At 49.7% G+C, this 24,461-nt stretch overlaps 7 protein-coding genes across 7 annotated transcripts; 3 read left to right on the plus strand and 4 right to left on the minus strand.

Annotated features, from left to right (window-relative positions):
• Positions 1-1,089: 1,089 nt before the first annotated feature.
• Positions 1,090-2,133, minus strand: BO87DRAFT_378443 (PHO88 family protein). The gene is made up of 3 exons (XM_025623792.1): positions 2,076-2,133; positions 1,812-1,972; positions 1,090-1,755 (listed from the first exon to the last, which is right to left on the minus strand). Exons 1-3 carry the CDS (start codon positions 2,090-2,092, stop codon positions 1,370-1,372), a joined length of 564 nt encoding a protein of 187 aa, XP_025477632.1. The 5' UTR covers positions 2,093-2,133; the 3' UTR covers positions 1,090-1,369.
• Positions 2,134-2,723: 590 nt separating this feature from the next.
• htz1 (histone H2AZ) lies at positions 2,724-4,165 on the plus strand. The gene is made up of 3 exons (XM_025617889.1): positions 2,724-3,158; positions 3,513-3,582; positions 3,666-4,165. The coding sequence occupies exons 1-3, from the start codon at positions 3,060-3,062 to the stop codon at positions 3,911-3,913; spliced, it is 417 nt and encodes a 138-aa protein (XP_025477633.1). The 5' UTR covers positions 2,724-3,059; the 3' UTR covers positions 3,914-4,165.
• A 1,117-nt stretch (positions 4,166-5,282) lies between these two features.
• On the minus strand, positions 5,283-6,082 carry BO87DRAFT_113273 (uncharacterized protein). The gene is made up of 2 exons (XM_025617891.1): positions 5,931-6,082; positions 5,283-5,706 (listed from the first exon to the last, which is right to left on the minus strand). Exons 1-2 carry the CDS (start codon positions 5,963-5,965, stop codon positions 5,442-5,444), a joined length of 300 nt encoding a protein of 99 aa, XP_025477634.1. The 5' UTR covers positions 5,966-6,082; the 3' UTR covers positions 5,283-5,441.
• On the minus strand, positions 6,083-8,035 carry BO87DRAFT_313198 (putative R3H domain protein; the record flags this gene model as incomplete). The annotated part of the gene is made up of 3 exons (XM_025619610.1): positions 6,083-7,017; positions 7,082-7,628; positions 7,694-8,035. 3 exons carry the CDS (start codon positions 8,033-8,035, stop codon positions 6,083-6,085), a joined length of 1,824 nt encoding a protein of 607 aa, XP_025477635.1.
• Positions 8,036-16,991: 8,956 nt separating this feature from the next.
• Positions 16,992-18,047, minus strand: BO87DRAFT_460819 (putative GPI anchored protein). Its single transcript, XM_025629042.1, has 2 exons — positions 17,591-18,047; positions 16,992-17,526 (listed from the first exon to the last, which is right to left on the minus strand). The coding sequence occupies exons 1-2, from the start codon at positions 17,892-17,894 to the stop codon at positions 17,243-17,245; spliced, it is 588 nt and encodes a 195-aa protein (XP_025477636.1). The 5' UTR covers positions 17,895-18,047; the 3' UTR covers positions 16,992-17,242.
• Positions 18,048-19,253: 1,206 nt separating this feature from the next.
• BO87DRAFT_388556 (putative aldo-keto reductase (AKR)) lies at positions 19,254-20,289 on the plus strand (the record flags this gene model as incomplete). The annotated part of the gene is made up of 2 exons (XM_025624864.1): positions 19,254-19,520; positions 19,603-20,289. The coding sequence occupies 2 exons, from the start codon at positions 19,254-19,256 to the stop codon at positions 20,287-20,289; spliced, it is 954 nt and encodes a 317-aa protein (XP_025477637.1).
• A 1,124-nt stretch (positions 20,290-21,413) lies between these two features.
• On the plus strand, positions 21,414-24,222 carry BO87DRAFT_113331 (heat shock factor family protein). The gene is made up of 2 exons (XM_025617892.1): positions 21,414-22,001; positions 22,054-24,222. Exons 1-2 carry the CDS (start codon positions 21,535-21,537, stop codon positions 23,969-23,971), a joined length of 2,385 nt encoding a protein of 794 aa, XP_025477638.1. The 5' UTR covers positions 21,414-21,534; the 3' UTR covers positions 23,972-24,222.
• The last annotated feature ends 239 nt before the right edge of the window (positions 24,223-24,461 follow it).

Consider the following 24,461-nt stretch of genomic DNA (forward strand, 5'->3'; position numbering starts at 1 on the left):
AGTCAGTTGTTATTATTATTATTATTCACTCCAGAAAATAGTAATACTGCTAACTACTACTCTTTCGAACCCAAAAAGAGGGGCAGTGCCGGCCTTGCCGCTTTCGGCCCGTGATCCCGGTGATGGAATAACGTTAGTCCAGTACCCCTCCATGTTGGAGTCGCGTGGCTGGACCCCAAAGGCGGTACCTACTCCTTCCCCATTGTTATTATTCTGGCCCCTCTTGGGTCTCTCCCGTCACCCAAATCAATTCACCGGAGTCCTCACCGGTCATCACGCGCTTGGTCATATTTTTTTTTTTCTCTCCTTTTTGGAGCGGGATGAGTGGGATGATGGCTCCAACGGTTCATCTCATTCGGCCGGGCGCGCGTCTAATTGCTTGAAAGCTACGGATCCATGGGGGGGGGCATAATGCATACATATTATTGCTGAGGGTACCCATGTCGGTGATGCTCTGGCCTCTTTCAAATACTCCAACCAAATGGACGAATCCGATATGTCAGATGCATGATAACGGATGCATGTGGCTTTGATTTGGGAATTAACTGGCTGGGACTTTTCTTTCTTTTCGGTACAATAACATCAGTGGTACCGTAGCATAACTATCTATGGCCGCCTAAAGGCCGCGCACCAAGGTTTGTCCCTACATACTAAGTATAATTGCACGCCACATCGGTGTGCTCGGATTTATTCGATTGGCGACATCTATGACTTGGGAGTGTAGCACAACCCCAAACGGCTCTGGTTTGACTCGGGTTTCATGATCATGCTGGCGTGTCAATGTCCAGGGTCGCGGAGACCGGGAGATGGTTCTAGTACTTTCTACATATTGCTGAAAAGTGGCCCCATCCAGCCTCCAGCCTTACATGGGGTAAATGCACCAGGTTACTTTGAGCAAGTGACACCGTGTGGCCACAACCCGTATTGCTTGGAAATGCCTTCATTGTCTTCACCGGCCACCGATGTTGGTATGTCAGGAGACGCAAGCCGTGAGACAACAAAGCATCGGCAGGGACTTCGCCACTCATCATCGTTTCCGCTCCTACCTGGTTGGGAAGCCATAGCGATCAAGGATTTTTAATTATCTATTTGCCCCCTGACTCATGCTGCGGCATGGGAGAATATAGGACATGAGGTCACCACTGACGTGGCTCTATTATATTTATAGTAAGCGGTCATTGCGAATGATATCGACAACATGCATAGTCATAAAAGTCTCCCATCACAGCAGCCAAGAAAGCCAGTGTGAAGCCAGAAATGCGCAAATCCAAGGTGAATTCGCGCTCACTCCATTGCAACCACATCTATAAATACACAGGAGGCAAGGCGTAGCAATATCTCTCGCGCTCCTTCCCCAGAATCCGTCACCTTACTCCTCCTTGACACCACCCCTCCAGTTCTTCTCCGCGTTCTCAACGGAGGCCTTGTCGCTCTTGATCTGGCCCTGGTTCAGGAAGCTGTTGTTGGCCTTGAAGGGGCGCTGGAGGTCACCGGTGGCAGGCTTGCCGAAGACGTGGATCTTGACCAGGTTCGACTCGAAGGCACCCTTGAGAGGGATGATGGACTGGATCAGGAGAGGGTTGGTGTACTTGAAGTAAAGGTGCATCACACCCATCATACCCACGCCCATCAGCTGGCTCCTCATCAGCTGGCGCAGCTGTCCCTTGTCGTACTCCATGTTGGTAGTGGTGACCGGCTTGGGCTCCTCACCGCTACCCATAGGAGAAGGCTCCACGTATTTCAGGGTAGTCAGATCTGATCATAGAGTATTAGCGGACTGTAGCTTAATGAAGACTGAATAGAAAGCATACCATTCTTTTTGTTGATCTTCGACTGAGTGTACAGATACACTCCCAGAATGATCACATTGGACAGGATGTACATGCCACGGACCAGCATAAGGACATCAGGGTCCTCGAAGGGAACCTTCTTCGCCAGCTGCATCATCACCACGATGATGGCCAGGTTGGTACTGCAAGACAGGCGACATGTCAGTATTATTCCCCAAGTAGCATCATGACATGGCAGACCATGGTCGTTTGAGTCGCGTGCAGAATAACGCAGGAATCACTTACACTTGAGGAGACACCATCTTGCCGGTAGTACTGGGACTAGGGAGCCTTGAGAAGTGAGGAGCAGCACCCGATGATGTGAAACTGGGGAGGATGGGGAACGCGTGCGCAAGGACAGAAACTTCGAACTGCGGAACTGGAGCCCCGGGGAAGTCGGACAGCTGTCCAGATAGTGAGTATCACGTGCTTGCTCTTGACCTCTCTTGGCTTAGCCGTATCAGTGTAAGGCGTAAGGGAAGATAGCGGCGATAAGCAAGTGATAAGCAGAATCTTTACCTGATTCGGAGGTTCAAGGCCTACTGCAGCCTGAGGCATACACTCCCCCGGACAAGGCAAAAGGCACAGATCACCTGGTTGCTTAGATAATCCGCTGAGCAACTATCATGGTCTGCACACTCTCCTGCCAACCTCTGTTATATCGCTACGAACGTGTGCAAACCCCCCACGTTACGGTTTAAGAGTCTCTATGTCCTCTCTCCGCCGATTAGGCCCACTGGTGCAAGTATATTGATGCAATTATATTTGCTCACAAGTGTGGTATGTCTGGCATTTGGGGATTCGACTACTGAGTGACTCTACCCAGCAATGGCGTGGACGCTCAGCCCCAGCTCCATGCGCCCGATAAAGCGAGGCCAACGGTGCTTTGGCTGAAAGTCTTTCTCGGGATTATGACAAGTTACAAGGACTTGAAGCTTGTACATCGCTGCCTTTGCAACGGCGACCAACAACCACCTCGCCCGTTATGACAGCTCCGTGGATGGAAGCTGAGCAGGTTTCCAGAAATGGACTAGCGCCACTCGACGGTCGACGCCCGTCTTTAGCGACCAGGATGGCTCTGACATTTCTGACTCCTTCATCCATCAACAACGCGCGTGCTTGTGCTGCATCGGATCGCACCAACATCCACCATCACGTTCTACCACTTCCAATACTCGACTGACGCGACATTTTCGCCCCTGCGGCCCCAAATCTCGACGCTTTTGCAAAATGCCTGGTGGAAAGGGAAAGTCTATCGGTGGAAAGGCCGGCTCCAAGGACTCTGCGGGGAAGAGCCAGAAATCCCACAGCGCAAAGGCTGGTCTGCAGGTCCGTATTCGCCCTTTTTTTCTCCCTGCAGGCATATGACATTTGATCCATCCCATGGCGTCTGGCGGCGACATACCACTGAACCCGTTATGGCTTGGAATTTTGCTTTTTGCCTCCTTTGCCCCTCGCGATCGCCTTTATGTTCGCAAAAGCACGCGTATAGCTTTCTTATATCGAACATAATCCCTTCAAAAGCTATATCACACCGGCTTGTCGCGGTTCAGGCGACTGGGTTGAGAGGGGTGGCGGTCACGATCCCTCCCATATCCACCTTCACATCAAAGCTTCACTTCACACATTCATGCCTATCTACTATCATCAGTCCCGGTCGCTGACAGTATCCTTCAACCACAGTTCCCTTGCGGTCGTGTTAAGCGCTTTTTGAAGAATAACACCCAGAACAAGATGCGCGTTGGCGCCAAAGGTACGACCCTTTTATCCAAGCCTACAGAAGGCGCACCTTCCTTTGTCTTCTCTTTCAGCCATGCTGACAAATCCCGATCGCAGCCGCCGTGTATGTCACCGCTGTTCTCGAATATCTGACTGCGGAAGTCCTCGAATTGGCCGGAAACGCTGCCAAGGATCTCAAAGTCAAGCGTATCACCCCGCGTCATCTGCAGCTCGCCATCCGTGGTGATGAGGAGTTGGATACCCTGATCCGCGCCACTATTGCCTTCGGAGGTGTTCTGCCGCGCATCAACCGCGCGCTCCTGCTGAAGGTGGAGCAAAAGAAGAAGAGCAAGACCGAGGCTTAAATGATGGTGGATACCCGACGAACTCCGGCGTTTGGTGATTGAATGATCGTTAAAGGGAAAAAAGCTAGGAACGGGTTCTTTATTGTGATCATGATGCTACTTCCACCCCCTCTGCAAAATCACGCCCGAACAGGGAGGCAAGGAAATCAGGTCACGTCCTTCTGACGAACACAAAAGCCCACCTTTTATTCTCGTGACGCTGTGAAGCTCGAGATGATTATTTTCCAAGTTCTTCCTTGCTTCCCCCCATCTTTCATTTTACTATTATTATTTTATCTCCCCTGACAGCTTGATGTCTTTTGTGTGTATTCCGTGTTTCATGTCAAATTTTCCAAGGGCGCTGTAATGGGAAAAAGGGGATATGTTTCGGTAGTGGGAAAGTTATTATTATTTATTTATTTATTTTCCATGACCTTTCTTTTCTTATCATTTTTTACCCCTTTATGTTTCTGTACTCTCTAATTTTTCTCTAATATCAACGGGTCTGTACGAGTCTACCTTATTCACCGCCTTCTATTTTCTTCTTTTCTTCCTTCTATGTGACTGACCCATTCATTCATTCCTGCCCTGCTGATACTCAAAAGAAATGGGTGGGTGTGATATACTAGGAGTCGTACTACATGTGTATGGTGTGAATAGATCCTAACTGCCTTAGTAACTGAATGAATACTTGAACCAGCATGTATGAAATGACCACTAGTACCACACATAGTACGTATATATTCACGCCTGATATCATATCACTAGTTGAGTTGATAAGTAGTTTCAGAGTGATCTACATACATATATTGAAACGCTACTTGTTACTAGTAGTACTACTACTAATTGAACCGAAACACGGATGCGATTGAGCATTGGAAGTGAATGAATGACGTCTCTATACCTAGTACTATAACTATGCTATACTACAGTCTAGTAAGTCCCGAAGCGATCATGATGGAAAACAACAACTGAAATGATGAATCAAGCTCTGTGAGGGTCTGAAGGAGAGAAAAGGGGATGGAGAGAGTCAACAATGTATATAAATACAGAAAAACAACAGCTAGTAAGTGGAAGGGAGGTATGGCAATCTGAATGGCAAGGTAGATAAGGGAAGAGGGTGATGAGCCCACCTAATGGCAAGGGAAATATAATCCGGCCAGACCGCCGTCGGGAAAAGGGATAAATCACGAGACGTCATCAAGTCGGACAATATTGCAAGAGTTGTCATTTGTCCACCTAGATAGTTGCCTGGGCATTCTCATCCCTAGAAAAAATACCCACAGGCAAAACTCTCCCCCTCCAAGAAGCTGCAAGGAATGCAAATACCCGCCCATTCAATTCGCCACTGTATCTCCCCTAACGCACGCCATGCAAGTCATCAAGTTTTTTGAATTACACCTGCAGGTCAGGGAATTGAAAAATTGTAAAGAGAATGAATGACCCGTCCTCGGCAACAGCCACATTGCATACGATGTGGTATGCCGACAACGTTCCGTCAATTCCTCCACTCTAACCCACTATCACAGGGGCTCCATAAAAAACATGATTAGAGGAGATGAGAGAACAAAAGCACATTGGACACGTCTGACAGAGAAATAAAAACATTAAATGATGCAAATTGCCCCATATACAAAGTGACAAACAAGTAGATAGAAGGAGATAAGTAAAAGGTTAAATGCGAATGCTGGTGAGTCATTTCTCTTGCCATGGGCACACAAAGACATCCGAATCCCGTTTTGTTGTCGTCCTTCGTAGCCATCCAGGTGTTGATGATTGGTTTTATATTGCTTTCCGCCGACACAATTTGTAGAAGGTAAAAAGTAAGAGTAAAAGAAAAAAGTATAGATAAAAAAAAAATGTTCCTGCATGCAAGGCGCCCGCGTCTCAAATAGTCCACAGCTTTCTTTTTGGGGAGGTCTTTATTTTCCGCGAAACAAGGAGAAAAGCATAAAAAGGTTGCGTTCAAACAGCGTGCCTGCTGGGCTGCCCCAAAATAACGTCTAAACTTGGCTAGATCAGAGAAATATTCTTTTGGTTCTCTCGGTTGAGTGTCATCTCGTCATCCCTCATCGAATCGTAAGCCAATAATCGCAGAACAGGATCAGGCCTCGTGATATAAGAGTCGTATGCATCTTGCGGCAAAGCAATCTAACAAGTTTCGTCGTCTTCGTCTTCCCATTAAAGTGTTTACTCCACAATAATCTCTACACCAGAGCTGGTGCGTAACTCGTCGCTTCCGCGCGATTGGTGTCCGTTCTGGCGTCGAAATCCTGGACCTTTCTCGGGCATCGGGCCTCTCGGCTGCCTAATGGGCATGCGCTCCTGTGACTGACCGTCAAATCCAACTCCGATGGATCGGTTACTACCGATGGGACCAGCGCTAGAGGGCTGACTTTCTGGCTGCTCCCAAGAGAACATACCCCGCAATCTCCTCGGGCTCGCATTCGGCCCACCAATTCCAGTGCCCAGAGAGAGGCTACTGAGGCTGTTAACCAACAGACTGTCGTCGCGCTGCATACCGAGGGAGGAACCGGATGGCGCGGACGTAAGCGTAGGGGTGTTGGAAGTGCCGCTGGTGGCACCATCGTAATGTTGCAGGCGCGCTCCGTTAGACTGCAGCGCTGCAGGGAAGCTGGCAGAAGAGGGGACGGGGGATGGCGTGTAGGAGCGTAGGTCTGCAAACGACTTGGCGGCTCGAAGGTTCTGCGTGTTGCCAAAGTTGCCAGGGGAGTCCAAGACTCCCAGGAAGCCAGCAGAAGGCTGACCGCGCAAAGTGTTAAAATGAGTGGGTCCGTCGTTGCGAGACTCACTGAAATCAATGGTTGCGGCGCGGTTCAGTCCACGGCGCGCTGTCTCCGCCGGTTGGACAGCGGCAGGGATGGACGACAAGGGAGGGCTAACGTTGGTGCCAGGAGCGACCTTGAAAACATGCACCTGCCGCTGATCACCTGATCCCCGAGACGCATGGCCTAGGCCCATGTTGTGAGCAAGTGTATGCACGGTGCGGCGCTGGACAGGAGAAAGGTTGGACGGGAACACGAGGGTATCACGCGCCGTATCTTCCTTGAAGAGAAGAAGCTGCGAGTAGTACGAAAGCGTTGTGCTATCGTTGAGGTCGACCTCTGTAGATACGGGGGATGGGTTAGCGACTTGCAGAAAAGAGCACAAGGGTGTCAAGCCACTTACCCAACTTTTGGCCACGCTGGGAGACGGGGGACGGGGAGGTAGCGGGAAGGTGCGAGGTAAGAGACGACATGGAACTCTGAGTCTGGAGCTGCGAGGTCGCCATGGGGCGATGCTGCTCTTCCAGCTGACCACGACGCTCGCGCTTCTCACGCTCAATCCGCTCCCGCTCCTGAAGCGGCAGCATCTTCTTGTATTCAACCCGCAGTTTCCGACCCTGGAGCTCGAAATGGTTGAGGACCTCGATGACGGTTGCGGTCTCTTCAGCAGAAGTGAAGTTGGCGAAAGCCAATCCCCGGAAGACGCCGTTGTCGAAGTGGTAGTTGAAGGCGTAAGGCAGCGGCAAGTTGAGCTCAGTCATGAGCTGCACCAGCTGCTCCTTCTTCACCGCAAAAGGAATGTTCTTGATGACAATGGCGGTGGGAATCAATTCATCCTCCGCTTCCGACGGACCACCAGAGGCTTCCGGGCGCATCGCGCTGCTTTGGAGGGGACCGGGACCGAGGTTGGAGAAGGCGCTGGGGATGCCAGGCTGCTGATCAAGCCATGTCTACTCGTCAGTCAGCAACGCCCAATTCCATCAAACACATTCCACCCACGCAATTGAATACATACCGTTGGCAAGCCCGCCCTGCCAGTGCGCGAAGTTGTCTTGAGGCTGGTCGAAGCCGACCGAATGCCTCCAAGAGCTTGCGCATTGGCAAAGCCGTTGGGGTTCCAGGTCTGGGAGCCCGCCAGATCGTAGGCGTAGGAGTTGTTGTGCAGCGATGAGTTCAGGCGCTCCAGCCGACCGGTGTCGTAACGAGCCATGTCGTCATACAGGTTCACGGGCATAGGGCCATACGCGTCAAACTGACGAGAGGGTTGACGGTGCAGCGGCTGCTGGTGGCGTTGGGAGCCAGGAGAACGCGCCGCGGAGTTATCGTGGTACATGTCCTGGGCTTGTTGATAGCTCATGGCGGCGAAAAGATTGCAGAATCCCTAGAAGCAACCAAACCGAGGAATGTGGGCACTGAGATCCACCACACAACAAACCCTTTTCAATAGATCGCAACTGTTGTGTCTGGCGAAACTACTCAAACATAGGAGCGACCGCACAGGCGCTGGACAGTAGCGGAGAGGAGGATGTCAAACCACGCTTGGTTTGGGGGTGTTTGCAAGGTCGAGAGGATCGTAGCAAAACAGGGTCAACTTTCCGAGGGGGAGGAGGGAATGACCGATCGTTGGTTGACTGCGGAGAGGAAAAGCGCGGTGGAAGCGACAAAAACCGAAGAAAAACAAGCAAAATCGCTCACAGCTGCTGAAATAATTCTCTCGTGACTATTGGGTCATCAATGGCCGTCGTATCCTTTAGCATGAAAATGTTAGGAACTATTTTTCCTTTCGTTTTTGCTTTTTCTTTTTTTTATGTTTGTCTTTCGCTTCTCAAGACCCCTAGGGGCATCAGAAGAGGGCAGGGGAGGAAGAACTCGGGAAAAAGAAAATGAGGGTGCGGAAAAAATCGAAGTAGCAAGAGAAGGAAGAAATGGAAAATAAACGAGGCTTTAACACGGGAAGAGGAAGATAAGGCAAAAAAAGAAAACGAGCTGCCACTACCTGGGAAGGATAAGCAGTGCCCAAGGCTTTTTGATGGCCGAACAGAGAGAGAGAGAGAGGGAGGGAGGGAGGGAGAGAGAATTGGGAGGAGGGAGGGGGAAGGGAAGGAAAACGAGGAACGAGCAAGTAGCAGGAGGTGGTCCAGGAGGAAGAGGAACACCAAAGGAATCTCACTCTTTGGCTTGCAGTTGCTGCTTATTGCTGCTTATTGCTGCTGGTTGCTGCTGGGGGGGAAAAGGGAAGGAAAGGGAAAGGGAAAGGCACGCCCGCCAAAACGGCACGCAGAAAGAAAAGCCGGCAACACCGCGACCGCTTAGTCGGGTCCAGTCTGGTCTGGTCTTTTTTTTCTGCTCTTCCGCGAATCCACACCCCCGAGGAAGGGAGCAAGAGGGAAAGGAAAACAAAAGAAAATGAAATAAAATAATAACAAAGGATTGATGGGGATGGCTGAACGCACTCTGCTGCACTGCACTGGATAGATCGTGCGGGAAATGTGATGGAGAGAAAGCAACGAGAGAAGCGCGGCTTGCCCCCAAAGGTCAGGAACACCCGGTCTGACTCCCTAATTCCAACAATAGATGAAACTGTCAGAAGGATGTTGGAGGTGGTAAGAAAGACAATAGCCAGGGGATGTTAAATAAGGGCCACCCTACCCGAAACGGATGTTGAATGGGTAAGTAGTAGGGGGATATGGGGAGATGGGGGGGGGGAAAGAGGATGATCAACACAAATAGAGAGAACTGAAGACTGGTAGAACTTTTGGAAGGGAGGGGGGAACGAGAAACGAAACCACAGAAACCAAACACAACCAGAGAGAGACAGACAGAGACAACCAAGGTGAGAGCGAATGGGATGAAGGGATTCCCGTAATCCAGAGTCAGATGGGGGACGGGACGGCGGACGGGGAAGATCGAAGGTATCCAGTGGGATGTCCTTCGCTAGTGGGCTCTTACTTTTTTTTTTTTTTTTTTTCTTTTCCTTTTCCCTTTTTTATCCTTCTTCGTTTCTGGTGCTGCTGCAGCTTTTCTTATTTTCCTTCAATTTGTTGTGCTGCTAGCAATTCTTCCCTTTTTTCCTAGTTCTGCTTTTCGTTGCTTTTTGTGTTTGGGTTCGGATCGGTGCTTTTTTTCGATGGTGGTAGAACCTTGATCCTGATATCACCGGGTGATGAAGTCACTAGAAGACGGCCGTCGCTGATCGGAGATGTCTGCGCTTCGTGTGCCCGCCTTGACTCCTCTTTGAGCTATCTATGCCCGTTGCGCGTGTTTCTGCACAACTCGTTAAGTGGCGGGAGGCAAAAAAAGAGGAAGAGGAAAGGGAAAAAAGGCGAGTCCCGGTAGCGTTGGGAGTGGAAGAAGTGGGAACAAATCCAGAATGGAGAATCTGAGGCTTTGCCCAAAAGGGGAGTGTGATCCTGATTGGTCCAAACACACAGGCAGGTCGAATGAGTCCAACAGGAACAGGATGGATCAGGTGGAGGAACAGGGCGAACAATAGAATGAAGGATGCGGATGCAGATGCAAGAACAAGAATAAATAAAAGAAAATAAGAATAGATAACAAAAGAAGTGAAAGTGAAAAAAAAAAAAAAAGAGAGAAGAACAAAAAGCAATGCTAACTATTTGTCCAACCAAAAAAGCAGGAAGGTGGATCACCAGATGAATGAAGAGAAATCAATGGTGGTTAGTAAAGCAGTTAGCAAGAAGCTGAGAAGTGCACCCTTTGGTCAGAGTCTCGTAGGAGATTGATTGATTCAGGTTGCTTGCTGGTTCTTGTTCTTTTGGCTGCTGTGCATACAGAGGGGGACGGATGATATGACTCTTGGATAGGCAGCTGGTACTTGCCATGTACTTAAGTACCTCTACCGACAGCAGAGTGGCTGCCAGGTACCTATTCAGTATTAGTAGCAAGAATGGGTACCTTTTCCTCTCTTCTTCCTCCCTCCGGCTGCACCGCCCATCCGGTACCTTCCTCGAGCACTAATTTACCATCTATCATTTCCCTTCGTTCTAACTAGCAGTATTACAGCCGTATTTTCCTCGTTCTCCGTTCCCCCCTCCCTTTGCGATTTCCCCCCTGGACCCTCTGGTATCGCTGGTTGCCAGAGAGAATGGAAGTACGGAGGTCCAGCTAATAGAAAATTGACTCAAAGGATACTTTTCCTCCATCACCTTCCTCCCTGCTTGCTTGCCTTGATCTGAAAATAACATCACACACCCCCTGATCTAGAGCAACTATCAGTATTTCATCATCATCATGTGCACTTCTCTATTTTTCCCTTCCTTTGGGGCGTTCTCTTTGTTCCAATTCTTTCGCCTCCTCCCCTGTTATCCCCAGGTTTGCTGATCCCATTAATAAATCATCTCCTCTGGTGATTACCTCCTCCGCGTCATCGTCAACCCCTTCTCCGTAGCCAAGCCATATCACGGACGGTATGGTCCGTTCCCCCTGTCGCAATGTTTCAGACTCTCCGTCAACGTGTCTCTCCGTCCCTGAGAATCGATACCGGAGCACTCAGGACACCTCCCCCCGCCTCCAATTCCCTCCCCTCCCCCCTCTTGCCACTTCCGGCAGCACGGGCTACGTTACCTACTGGACTCCCTCAGGAGCAGGTCTACTATTAGGAAAGTTCGAGTGAGCGGAGCTCTGTCATCACGCATGACGCACCGGTTCGAAGATCGCATCCTCTTTTCGTTGTCGGATGTTTTCCGGACAATCGCAGACCATCTTCTGCCTCTTGGCTTCCTTCTGAATCGAAACCCCATCTAATCCACGAGAATGACTGTGCTGACTGGTCCCGAAAGGTTCCTGACTGATGGTTCCTGTCCGGGAAAGCTGCAAGCCTCCAACGCGTCCCTACTCCCTAGGGCCAGACTATGGTGGATTCGGGATCCGCCTGGAGTGGGTAACGGATGCCCTATAGCTTCATCACCTCTCCGAATAGGGGAAGCTCCCGTATTCACGAGCTCTTGCAGCTTTCCCGTTTGTCCGTTGGCCGATGTGCAACTGTTATGCTACCTCGATGTCTATATGAAAAAAAATTTCTCTCCAAGCAACCGCTATCTACCACCATCTGGAGAACACCAACCTGATACCCATCAGGCATTCCATGGGAGGAGGATGATAGCCGGCTAACCCCCTACGCTGGCCGGGAGATCATACCTGTCACTCGGAATTTAGCAGACCCCTGATGAGCGGTTAGCGGTGCTCCCGTCCTGTTTTCTTCCCTTCCCTGCAGCCGTCATTTCGAGGCAGGTACGGAAATGCTGTTAAGATTATCCCGTGCTATAATTATCGTCTGGACATGACATCCCCATCATTTCCCCTCTATTTACTTGACACGCAAGTCTTGAACGCATTCCATGGCTCCCATTATACGACGGGGACCTAGAAATACCTAAAAGTTTCTCCCTATCCATTTCGGGGAAATTGATACTTACCATACAGGATTTAGGTAGGTAATTTTTGTCCCCTGACTTTTCTTCGACTCGCCTCCCTCAGGGCATCGAGACCAAGCCTAGTGACCCATCACCTTCCACGAATATTCGAGAATGCAATTGCCGCAATAGTAGTACAAAAGTGGCGAGGTCATTTTCGCGGATCCGCAAGGCCTCGGTGTTTGGCTTACTACAGAGTACTATGGCCACTACTCCTATGGGGGGTAACTGGACCCAATATTGGCGGTTTGGGATTAATACCCCGAGCTAGAACCCGCTAGAGTGTCACCAGAACCCGTTGACTGGAGACGTCAGATTACCATGCGCTCTTCTTGAGCAAGCTCCCGAGATGGGATGTTGTCCGCCCGATATTGCTATGGAGAGAGGCCCGCTGCATCTGGCGCCTCCCACGCAGGCTAACAGCAGGCCGGTAACCGTAAGCCATCGGAGGGATCGAGATGATGATGAAATTCCAGCACGTACGTATTCGGTTTCGGTACTTGTACCTGATGGGGGCGCCCTAAGGGTAATTTATGAGGCCGACTGGGCCAGTCCCCGTCGCATAGCCTACCGGGGAGTTCTGGGGGCGATCCCGGCGCGAGCTAAACTCCCAAGCGTTTCTATAGAACATTCTTAGTCCGTTCCCAAGTCCACCGAGAGCGATTCCATTCAGCTTCCAGGCAAATTGGACTGGAGCCCGCTAGGCACCACGAGCCGGCCTAGTGCGCAGTCGATCTTGCTGATTGGAAGCTTCGTTTTTAAATAAGTGTAACGATGGTGTGATTCGCTCCGTGACCGGTGCCGATAGGGGGAGCAGCCCGCTCCGGGCCATCTCGACTGCTTTACGTGATCCTTTTCGTCGGAATCGCCAGGGAATTGGTTAGGGAGTGAGTAGGTGAGAGGGAGGGGCAGAGGTACAGTATGTACACAGTAAGTCAAAGTACATGCTGCCGTTGTTGTTATTGCAGGCGGTGCAGAAAGCGAGTGGGTGGAAAGCAAGCGAGTGGTCCGCTCTGACAAATCCGATCAACAGACCGCAGGTGTGGGCTTGGCTTCCTGCCCACCACAAGTGTTGCGCCTGAAAAAGTAGCTCACTGTGTTACTGAGTACTGTACAGGAAAAGTTTCGGATCATCGAAGACTATTCAATGTGCAGTGTAATTCCGGCCACTCAGAATGGTTGTTCGATGCTTATAATTAGCACCAGGCACACTCTGAAAGCGCTACGGAGAATAGTCTCAAGAGTTAACCGGCGACGACTGCCTCACCCTCATGAATCAATAGTCAGGGCACCAAGGGTATCTACCCAAACTTAAGAGAGTAGAACGCCAGTGCGGCAGTGCTGCATTATGATTTTCTGTGGCAATGGTGCGAACAATGCAAATCAAGAAAAGCACGACTAACACATTTGAATGCCTCATATTTTGTTGCCAGGAAGCGCTGATCATCGAAAAGCACTCCCTTTTTTCTGCCAAGTTACAATTGTTTACTGACTGCCCAAGTATTCGGTGACTGACTGACGGATGGACATGGTTTGACCAAACAGAGCTGCCAATCCATTCATCCGAGACATTTTGCCCTTTTCAGCAGGCAAGTTAGATCACTATCCATTTCTTGCAGGTCAGGGCCACTGCTGCCCACTGTGGGCTATGCAATATTTCTTGTATGCTTTGCAGCGGCGAGACCTGTCCATGCCACCAAGCAGTATGGAAGAGAAGAACCCAAAATAAGAATTATCATTCCACCATGACAATAAATATTGCTACCCAATCTTTCAAAATCTCCTACTTATGGTTCTGGATCTATTTCCGAGCCTCCGACGTTGCTTTTTGTCCTCATTTTTTTTATGGACCTGAGCAAAACGAAGGGGAGGCGTTTTAAGTACAGAGTCTAGTCTAGTCTAGTCTAAGATGATCTATTTCATCCTAGGCACCGGCTACCAGGCCTAATGCAATGCAAGCGCCGCGCCGCCCATGTAAGCCACCTGATCCATCTGGGTTTGTTGCCACAGGAATCGCAAGCGAGAGTTCGGAAAATGAAACAGCTGAAATTGTGCTTCGTTTTGCTTGTAGTTCTGATACTGACAGGGGAAGAATGGAGGGTTTAGGAATTTTATCTGAAGTTGAGAGATAGTGGTAATAATTAATGTAAGCCAACTAGTAAACGAGTACAAAACCAAGGAAATTCATATAAAAAGTCCTCCATCACAGACCAAGTAAGTAAGTTAAAAACGAAGAGATTCTTCTTCGCCTTGACTACCTCACCCATTACTCACTCACTCACTCATCCGTGCACTACAGTAAATCTCATGCAAGGGTTCAACTCCGAATTATCGGAATTTCTTTCCCCTTCCCCTTCCCTTTTTTTTCCCTTCGTTCGCCCTACTCCGTAATTCGTTCAGCTTTGCAGATTCTTTGCATGTTGCAGGAAACTAAGTACTTAAGTCTCTAACTAAAGACCTACCGATCAGCGGATTGGTCGGTTTCTTTACTCTTATTCGGTTTTTTTGTTTTCTCATTTATTCGATGGAATCATTGTTACTTATTATTATTAAGGATTGAATGAATGGACTGTGCAGTAAGATTTTGGTGGTGGTTAATAGTTAACTAAGTATCGCTTCGCTTATGTATTATTTACATAATTGATTAATTTATATCTTGTGTTGGAATAATGGCTGAAAGTTGGGACATAGTTGTTGGTACAGTAGTTGTGGACACATTCACAGTATTGTGGTTTGAGTGAGTTATTCGTGGCATTTACCTATTCCCAAGATAAGTAATCCTTACTGGTTGGCGGTGCAGTGCGAGTGTGTGAGTGGGCTTTAGGCAGAATGCGTGTGCTTTGTTTGTTGCCTACAACCTATTGAGGATGGATTTGGTTGATTGTGGCTGTGATGTGTGGCTTGTATCTATTATGGAGATTAGGTGGTTTTTGGAGTGTGGCTGGCGTGCTTTCACTCCTTGTTTGCCAGTCCAATGTTTATTGAGGGGGAAGTGGTGGTGGGCTTATCTGTGTTTAGCCCGTGTCTCTGATAGAAGTTTAGAGTAATTTCGTTTTTCAAGCAAGGAGACAGGCATGAGGGTCTGGTGCACGTTATGCTGGGTTGGTGGTGGTTACCTACTTAGTCGTGACAGGTTCTTCAGGCACTGTAATCAGATTCAGTGTGTGACATGATGATGGTGGTTGCAATTAGTACGCTAGTGGGTAGTACGGTATAGTATAATCAGGGATATATATTGATGTTCGAATCATGTCCAGTGGTCTTTGGAGATGATAGTATATCGCTCGCTGTGCTTCTGTCTTACTTTTGATTGTATGATGGCCTTCGGACTTGATGATATGTTGGACTCTGGCACAACTCTTACTCCACAATGAGACAAGGAACATTGCGGAATCATGATTTGTTTCCTTTTTGAATAATTTTATATTATCCGAATAGACATCATGATTATAAAATTAACCATCGGTGAAATCATACCAGCTGATAGCAGCGACATTTCTCCTAATTTAGTCGTCTGCTCAAGCAGTGCAGAAAAGTGAGTACAGTGATGGGATCATACCTTTCACACTTGGGAATCTCAGTGTCTCCCATCAAGGTTAATGATTAAGAATAAATTCATTAGGATCTTGCCTACAATAAAACGGATCTGTAGAACAATTTATGAAACATTACATAAACTGTCACACTGGTACATAGTAAACATGTGGAAGCTAGCTCTTTTACGGCTCACCAGAGAAATTGACACGTTTATATTCTTGATTACACACTTTTATGATCCTTATGTCCTTATTTGTACAATTGACTTCAATATATGCTCTGATCCACATCCGTTCAAACTTTGTTCAGGCAGTTGTACTTCAATCAATAGAACATGAATGGAGTTCAAACACGCTTTTGTGACATGGGCTAGTGCGAAGGCGTCTATTTCCGAGATGTGAAAACAGTACCTTGTACTCGGAGTGTCACTGGCCAATGAGTAAAGTTAACATTGTCAGTGGCGGAATATATCATTTTGGAAGAGCTCTCTACTCGTTTCTTTGTTTATGGATACTGTTGTCTGTTGCTATGATTCGTTGCCGGCTATTAGCAGTTCTTGGGGGCTATGATCTTGCATTGGATTTTCGCTTCTTTGTCGCTGCTATGTTAACAGGCGTCTCTCAAATGCCATAGTAATTAGAACACCATTAGCTTTGACCCCCGCATGTTGAGCAAGTCCAACTACACAACTGAGTACTCGATGTATATCCATACTAGCGGAAAGGAACCATAATACTTAGCCACCTAGACATATCAGGTGCATCGAGGGGATCCATACGACATTGTTGACATTATTACCTCGGACTGCCTCATATTGGGTGTTCAGAATCCTTGCAGGAGATAAAGACACATAACTAGATTAATCATTTGATTTTTCTGTGCATGGCTGGACTATCAGCTATTGAAGTGTGGGTGTTCAACCATGTGCGCGCTTATGAGAACTGCGATTAATTTGTTTGGCTAAGACGCATGAGAGAGTCCATGCTACTACCCTAAATAATAATGTACATTGAATTAAGATATATTGTGTTATCTATGCAGAATGAGGTCGGTGACATCTTGCAGTATTAGTATGTCTTATATGCCGGTACTTAGCAATAACAGACGGCATATATATATTTCAATACCGAAGAGCCTCGTCATGTCTCAGAACCCGGCCCTAAAGGCCATACTATCTTAATAACTCAAAGTCTTAGCAGTCATAGACATTGATCTGACTGCAAAGCAGAATTATGTTCTCACAATGGACTAATTGGGGGCGTATTCCGAATCTGACTCGATAATGAAAGGATGATAAGATCTTATCACTGATTGTTGTGCATATACAGCTATTCACATGCACACCACAAAGAAGCAAGACCAAAGCGCAGAATCATGTATTACTTCTGTAAGGAACGTCCTATACCTATCCATCAAATATAGCACCCCTTATATCATCCTCCGCCCTCAGCTATCACAAACATCACCCCAAGATAGAATATCAGATAACCAACGGAGGTATCCTAGAGATGTTAAAATCTCATCTCATCAATATAAAACTCATTTCTCATGACCATGACCGTCCATGCATTTCCTCAATCAATAATCCATCCATCTCAAACCATACCCAAATACCCCATACCCATGGCCAACATCACCGCCACAGACGAGAGCCCGGGAACGCTCACTCCAACAGCCCCATTAACATCACCAGTAGAAGACGCGGCAGCAGCAGAACCACCGGTCGAAGCCGCAGAGCCAGTACCACTAACTCCAGCACCAGAGCCAGTAGCGGTAGCAGTAGCACTCGTGCTGTTCACAGACTGAAGAGCAGAAGTAGCGGCTGCTGCGTTCCAGGTTGTCGTGGACAGAGAGCAGGAGGTGAGAATGTCGTAGGCGTCTGTTATAGTTAGCATATCACTCCTCAATTTTAAACAAAACTTGTATGAGAATGGCAAACCTACCATTATCATTCGCATCATGGTCGTCGTCATGGTCATGCTCTCTGCGATAATTGGCAATGCAGGCCTCGCACAATGGCAGAAGAGTAGGTGCCTCGACCCAGTTGCAGATGCAGTTGAGCTCGGCACGGTCGTTGTCGTCGTACCGGTGGTCGCAGCCCTGGGTTATGCCTACGACGGGACCGCAGACGGACCAGCACCGGTCGGGGACATCGTCAGAGTCGAGGTCGTTGTCGGCGCGGACGAGAGGAGTAAAGAGGAGGGTGGTGGTGATGGAGAGGAGGGCTGGGATGAGGTGGAAGTGCATTTTCGATTGCTTTTGCTTTTGCTGCTGTTTGTGGTGTTGTTCTTGTAGTGGTGATTGGGAAGCTTTAGAGACAAGGCCGCGATACGCAGTAGTGATTATCGAAGTGTGATGATGGTTTGTTCTCGAGGGAATTGATGTTGATGATGATATATGGATGTTGGATGGATATTGCTTCTAATTTATACCTTGTTTCTCTGTATACCACTACCTACTTTGTTTCTATATTTGTTTTTTCTGTACTACTAGTCGGGGTAGGTGACATGCTGCTAGGAGAAAAATCATATGCACAACAACTCCTCAATGCAATATCGGAAACAACTGTCCTCCCTACATTCGTGAGGTCTTCCCACCCCCAGCTTGCCTGATTCGGCACGAGAGGTAGGTGGAAGTAAGGATCAGTAGCTCGGGTATATGCACTTCGGTCATGCCAAGCTGCGGGAGGACCCTGATCATCTCTGATAACACCAATCTGGGAGATGAGAACGAAGTTGCCTGGAAGTTAGTCTGAATTTGGTGTTGCTGAATGGCTGTATAGTTTGATAGTGTCAGGGCACCGCCAACGGTGGGGTAGCCCGATATGCCGTTGCAGTTGGAGTCCCTGAGTGTGGGTCGCGATAGTTCAATAGTAGGCGAGTTGTGGAGTGGGTTGATTGATTGATCGGAATGATTCCCGGGGTTACATGGAATGTTGTTGGGGGCTGCTGGTGTAGTTCTGTTTTTGCATAGAGTCAAGGGAGGTTTCTACTGCAGTCAAGTATGGGATAAAGGTATGATGTCATCTGTGACACTGTCACTCGGGGCTCTTCTGGAACCAACGAGGAACTCATCTGCCGGAGTTATCCATCAGCTGGCATGACACTGCATGGAAATTTGTCTCGAATGAAATGGTTCAATGCTCAAATTTGGGGAAAGCCCAGGTACACAGTACAAGCTATTCCTTCTCCACCCGCGGGTGAAGTTCTAGCATCGGATGGATGCACTGCCTCCCCGCTATATTTAGTTCCTGCACAGGTTATAGAAACATCACACCTGCATCTGCCACTTAAAGCTCGGATAATGATGCTGCCTGTGTGCAAATGTGAGGAACCGGAACAAAGCTGCTACCACTAGTCAATCTTTGCTGCAGGCCACCGCTAGCACACACACCCAGATACCTATGTTCGCAGAGTCTTGTCGATATCAACACAGTAGGTCCCTATGAGTTAGGTCATCATGAAGTCAGGTGCTCGCACCTTGGATAACCCGGTCGGAGTTAACCGCTACTTTCTTCCTGCATCCGCTCATCCGCAGGCATCATGACAAGGCATCTCGGCTACAACCCTGCATATCATCCAATCCATTGAATTGATCGACCTCACTATGGCTCGCGCTGCAATGACCAAACTCTCCTGGGAGAGTCACGTCCTCCGTCCCGTGCAAAACGCACCTCCCGCCATCATTCCCACATTAATCTACGGTACCGCTTGGAAGAAAGACCAGACCGCCGATTTGGTACACCAGGCGCTCGGAGCTGGTTTCCGCGCCGTGGACACTGCTGCCCAACCCAAGCATTATCGCGAGGACTTGGTCGGGGAAGGCATACGCAGGGCCCTCCAGGACGGCTACGTCCGACGAGAAGATCTTCATGTAAGTGGCCAATCCACAGCAAAACCCAAAATTAGAAATTCTCCATTGCATTTCGTGTCTGCCTGTTGCTAATTCATGTCAGGTCCAAACCAAATTCACGTCCGTCAATGGCCAGAGTCCGGATAATATGCCGTATGACCCCAAGGCCTCGGTGACTGATCAGGTCCATGCGTCTATCAAGTCGTCGCTGCATAATCTCCGGCCGTCAGGCGCGGCAGATAGTGTGAACGACGCATACATTGACATGCTCATTCTGCATTCACCGCTGCCGACGATGTCTCAGACATTGGAGGCTTGGTCCGCGGTTGAGAGTTATGTCCCTCACCAGATCCGTAGCTTGGGTATATCCAACACGACTCTGTCCATCTTGAAGGAGCTGTTTGGCCAAGCAAGGGTAAAGCCTGCTGTGGTTCAGAACCGATTCTATGCCGACACGCAATACGATGTTCCCTTGAGGGCCTTTTGCCGGGAGAACCAAATCATTTACCAGAGCTTCTGGACGCTATCGGCAAATCCAGAATTAATTCGCTCGGATGCTGTTCAGCTGCTTGCCCATGAAGCAGACATCTCGCCAGCTGCAGCACTTTACTGTCTTGTTCTAGGACTGGGGCACACTACGGTGTTGGACGGTACAACCAAGCGCCATCATATGGAGGAAGACTTGGCTGCCCTGCAGAAGATCGAGCGGTTTACGGAGGATCAGCCAGACCTGTGGCAGAGAATACTGAAACGCTTCCGGCAGTTAACTGGTGACCAGATGGTGGAATAGACTGATTCTCTTGATGGTGAAGTCTTTGATTGCTTTCATCCTGTACATCTGTGCTTGGCTTTCTGCAGCCCCTAGATGTTTGGCTAGGGGAAAATTTGAAGCGTCAGAAATCGATAGAAGCATCGTGAAACCTCTGGAAGGAAAACAGGCTTTGGATCAGGCCGTCCGAAGAAATGGGCCAAGTCGATGCCGCAAAGATTAGCGGGTGGTGATTGGACAATGGGGCAGTGGGGAGCTTGCCGTCCCGAAGGGAGCCAACCTCACTAGCAAGTACTTAGTAGAGGTCATAACAGTAGCGTGGTCAGCAGCGATGGTTGCCGTTGACGATGGTTGCTGTCCGTAAGTGAGAACAAAGCGTTTGACGCCCAGGAGGGATACTAGAGTGAATAACAACGGAAAACTGCGAATCGCGACTGAGACGCCCTCGTCCACGTGCCGTACGCTGAGTCAGCCATTGGCCAATCACGACTCACCGCCGAGGTTTGAGATCATCACCGCCCGCCAAGCATCTCGAGTTCCCGAGTTTGCTGGCGGTGACCAGACGCCGTTGCCTGTCCTGAGCCCCCTCAGATCCAACTCCGTCGCTTCATCCCGTTCTCCGTCGCGCCCATTCTTCTTCACCTCCCGTGGTGGAAGGCTTTGTTTCTTCTGCGCTTTGTGCCTGCCTTTGTTGCGCCGGCTCGGTTGTATCTCTGAACCCACCTTCGGCCCCAGAGCCTTCCCGTGTTAAATAGGCTCTGTCGATTCTCCATCACCAGCCTGGTTCGCTCAAGTAATTTGGATTCAGCGACTGCATCGCATCCAGACGCATATTTTCGGTCCGATATAGAATTGCCGTCTTCGCAGATTGCCTGACGCCCGCCTTACATTCGATTCTTGCTACTACGCCTAGCGTCTGCGGCGGCGCCGTCGCGTCTCCGCCATTGACACTTGCGCCTGCAGTCCCACGCTCTCTCCGCTGCTGAGCGCTCTTCATCCTTCTGAGTGCCATCGCCCTGGACATCTCTGAGAATCACGACGTTGATGACAAGTTCCCCTCCTCATAACCGGATTGCCCGTGCCAACTAAGGCCTTCCGCTCACCCCGCCATTTACCCGACCGACTAAGTACTTCTCTCGTCTCTCGCCCAATCGCCGTTATTCTTCCTTCCCTCCTAGTGGACGACCCTAGGCCATCGTATACGCGACTTTACTCGCCCCTTAGAACGTCTTTGCTCTTTACCGACCATTGGTTTTATCGCCTGTGATGAGTCCTCAAGGAATTACCCGCAAGAGACCTGCGCCTGGCACATCCCCGATCGTCCATCCTCAGCTGGGCCCATTATCCAATTACCCTCAGAACCCCGGAAACCAACTCTCCAACGACCAGTTTCTGCAATGGGGTCAGACCTCCTCGAACGTGTCCAGTCCCTCCTTCCCTGATTCCAACCCCTACAGCGCTGCTGCCTACACATCCAGCCCGGACGTGCCTGCGGCCAATGTTACTGCTGCTGCTCCGGGGCAGCTTGCGCGTCGTCAAACCCCAACTCAACTGGTGAATCGCGGCCGAGGATATGAACAAACACCACCTTTCTCCGATCATAGTACTGGGACTGGAGAAAACGGGGGATGGGGGGAGAGCCTGGAGGACCTATATAAGCGCGCGATGGTTGCGAAGAGGGAGGCACAGGCCAAGCGGAAGCAGATCCCTCCATTTGTGCAAAAGCTGAGCAGGTAGGTTGACCGACTGACAGCAGCGAATGAACGAATACTAACTGCAGTGTAGTTTTCTGGACGAGTCGAAGAACACTGAACTTATCCGATGGTCTGATGATGGAAACTCTTTCATCGTTATGGATGAAGATGAGTTTGCGAAGACCCTCATTCCGGAGCTGTTCAAACACAACAACTACGCCTCTTTCGTTCGCCAGCTGAACATGTACGGCTTTCACAAGAAGGTTGGGCTGTCGGACAATTCGATGCGTGCTAGCGAGCGGAAGAACAAGAGCCCGAGCGAATACGCCAACCCCTACTTCAAGCGCGGGCATCCTGACCTGCTATGGTTGATTCAGAAGCCCAAAAACACGGCGGGTCAGGGTAGCAAGTCTGGGAAGACAAACGTGCGTGTGAAGACCGAGGAAGCGGAGGACCAGGACCACGACGACTACGGGGATGATGGCATTGGATCTCGAGATGACCGTGCGCGCAACCGCCAATTGTCTCTCATCACGAACAATGTCATGCCCAAAGACCAATTGGCAGGCGTGTATCGAGAGCTGCAAGCTATCCGGCAGCAACAACAGATCATTTCCAACACCATCAGCAAACTACGGCGCGAGCACGAGCAACTGTACGCGCAGGCGGCCAACTTCCAGGAGCAGCATACGCGGCACGAGAACTCGATAAATGCCATCCTCACTTTCCTAGCAACTGTCTACAACCGCAGTCTGCAAGGGCAGGAGGGACCGCAGAATCTGGCGAACTCATTCGCGGGAGCTATTTCCCAAGACCAAGGCAACGTTGTCGACATGGGGGACGAGTATACGCTGAGCACCTTAGGTGATCTGAATAGCCCTGGTGGACAACGGTCAATGAAGAAGCAACCCCTCTTGCTGAAAGCCCCCCCGGGGGCTGACCGGCAGAGCCGTGCGACAACATTGTCCCCTGCTGCCACCGCCTATGACCGCTCACAACCGCGTGGCCATGGCCGGCAGCCGAGTGCGTCGCAACCCGGCCATGTCGAGGAGGTGTTTGACACGAGCCCGCGGCAAAAAGAGGCGGCGGTGCCAGCGAATCAACAGTTCCCACAACGGGATATTATGTCTGTGATTCAGAACTCCAATGCGCGCAACGGCATGCCAACGACGTTCGCCGACTTCCCTAATGTGCTGTCATCCCTCGAAACATCCGGAGGAAACTCGCCACTCACCCCCAACCAGCGTGCAGATATGCTCCGTCTGATGGCCAACGAGAGCAATTCCAGCGGCACCAGCCCGCCGGTGTCTCAAAATAACGCGCTGATGACCCCGACGCCACCGCCGATGCCACACAACTACTCGGGGCGGCTGGCCAATACCCGCGCGGAGATCGACAACCTGGTGAAGATGCAAGCGGAGCAAGACCGTTCCGTGCAGAACCTGACCAACCTGCTTCAACCCTTGAGCCCTACAGGCACCATCCCTGGCATTGGCACTGACGGCAGCGTCCCCCCTCCCCCACTAAACCTTGATGAGATCTTCACCAACGACTACTTCACGGACATTGGAGACCTCGAGCATAATAAAAACAGCTTAGATTTCGGCGACTCGTCGCACTCGGTACCGGTCACAGCATCAGCCGACCCAACGGCGACGACCGGTCCCGAGGACGGCGTGATCAAAGATGCCACCGAGCTGTTCGATTTCGACCAGATCCCAGCAGAGGGTGATATCTTCAGCGGAGCCAACCCGCAGTCGACGGCCGGGTACTACAACGGATACGAGGGCAGCGGTTATGGAACCAACGCAATGAGCTCGGGAGTCGGCGCGGATGCACAAATCCCCATCAACCACGAGACCAATCGCATCGAGGCACTTCCAGACAGCGAGAGCACCAGCCCGGCCAACACGGTGGATGATGGCTTGCAGTATGGCGGGTCCGAAACTAACGATTCTCAGGGAGGTAAGGGCAATGGCGGCGGCGCGAAGCGGCGCAAGAAGGCTTGATTTTTTATTATTTTCATTCTGCTTGATGACATTACTAACGGGGCTGTGTGTCTGCGGAAGGCAATATCAAGAGCCAACCTTGGAATTACGAATACGAATAAAAGCTTAAACTTTACATTTGTCTTGCCTTTTCTTGAATGAGGTATATCGCTGCATATAATCCCCCATACCCATACCTATACCCATGCCTACCTACCCCTTATCATATGAACTCGTCAATTCCCCTCTCCCTTCTTCTGCATGATTTCAAAGAACCGATCAAGACATCTCACAGCTCAGTTGACTGACTGATTGATTTAATGATTGAAATTCACGCTTCTCTTCATTGATTGACGGCCTCACAAAAGAAAGGAAAAAGCAATCATACATACCCTTGCCAAACACACTCTTCCCCTTCACAATTCCCCTTCGCCCAATCATCTGGTTTCATTTATCTTACATTCCTCTTCCTCTTCCTCTTCCCTCCCGTACACGAAAGAATGCTTCTACA

The sequence above is a fragment of the Aspergillus neoniger genome (assembly GCF_003184625.1).
Source record: "Aspergillus neoniger CBS 115656 unplaced genomic scaffold BO87scaffold_25, whole genome shotgun sequence".
Taxonomy (NCBI): domain Eukaryota; kingdom Fungi; phylum Ascomycota; class Eurotiomycetes; order Eurotiales; family Aspergillaceae; genus Aspergillus; species Aspergillus neoniger.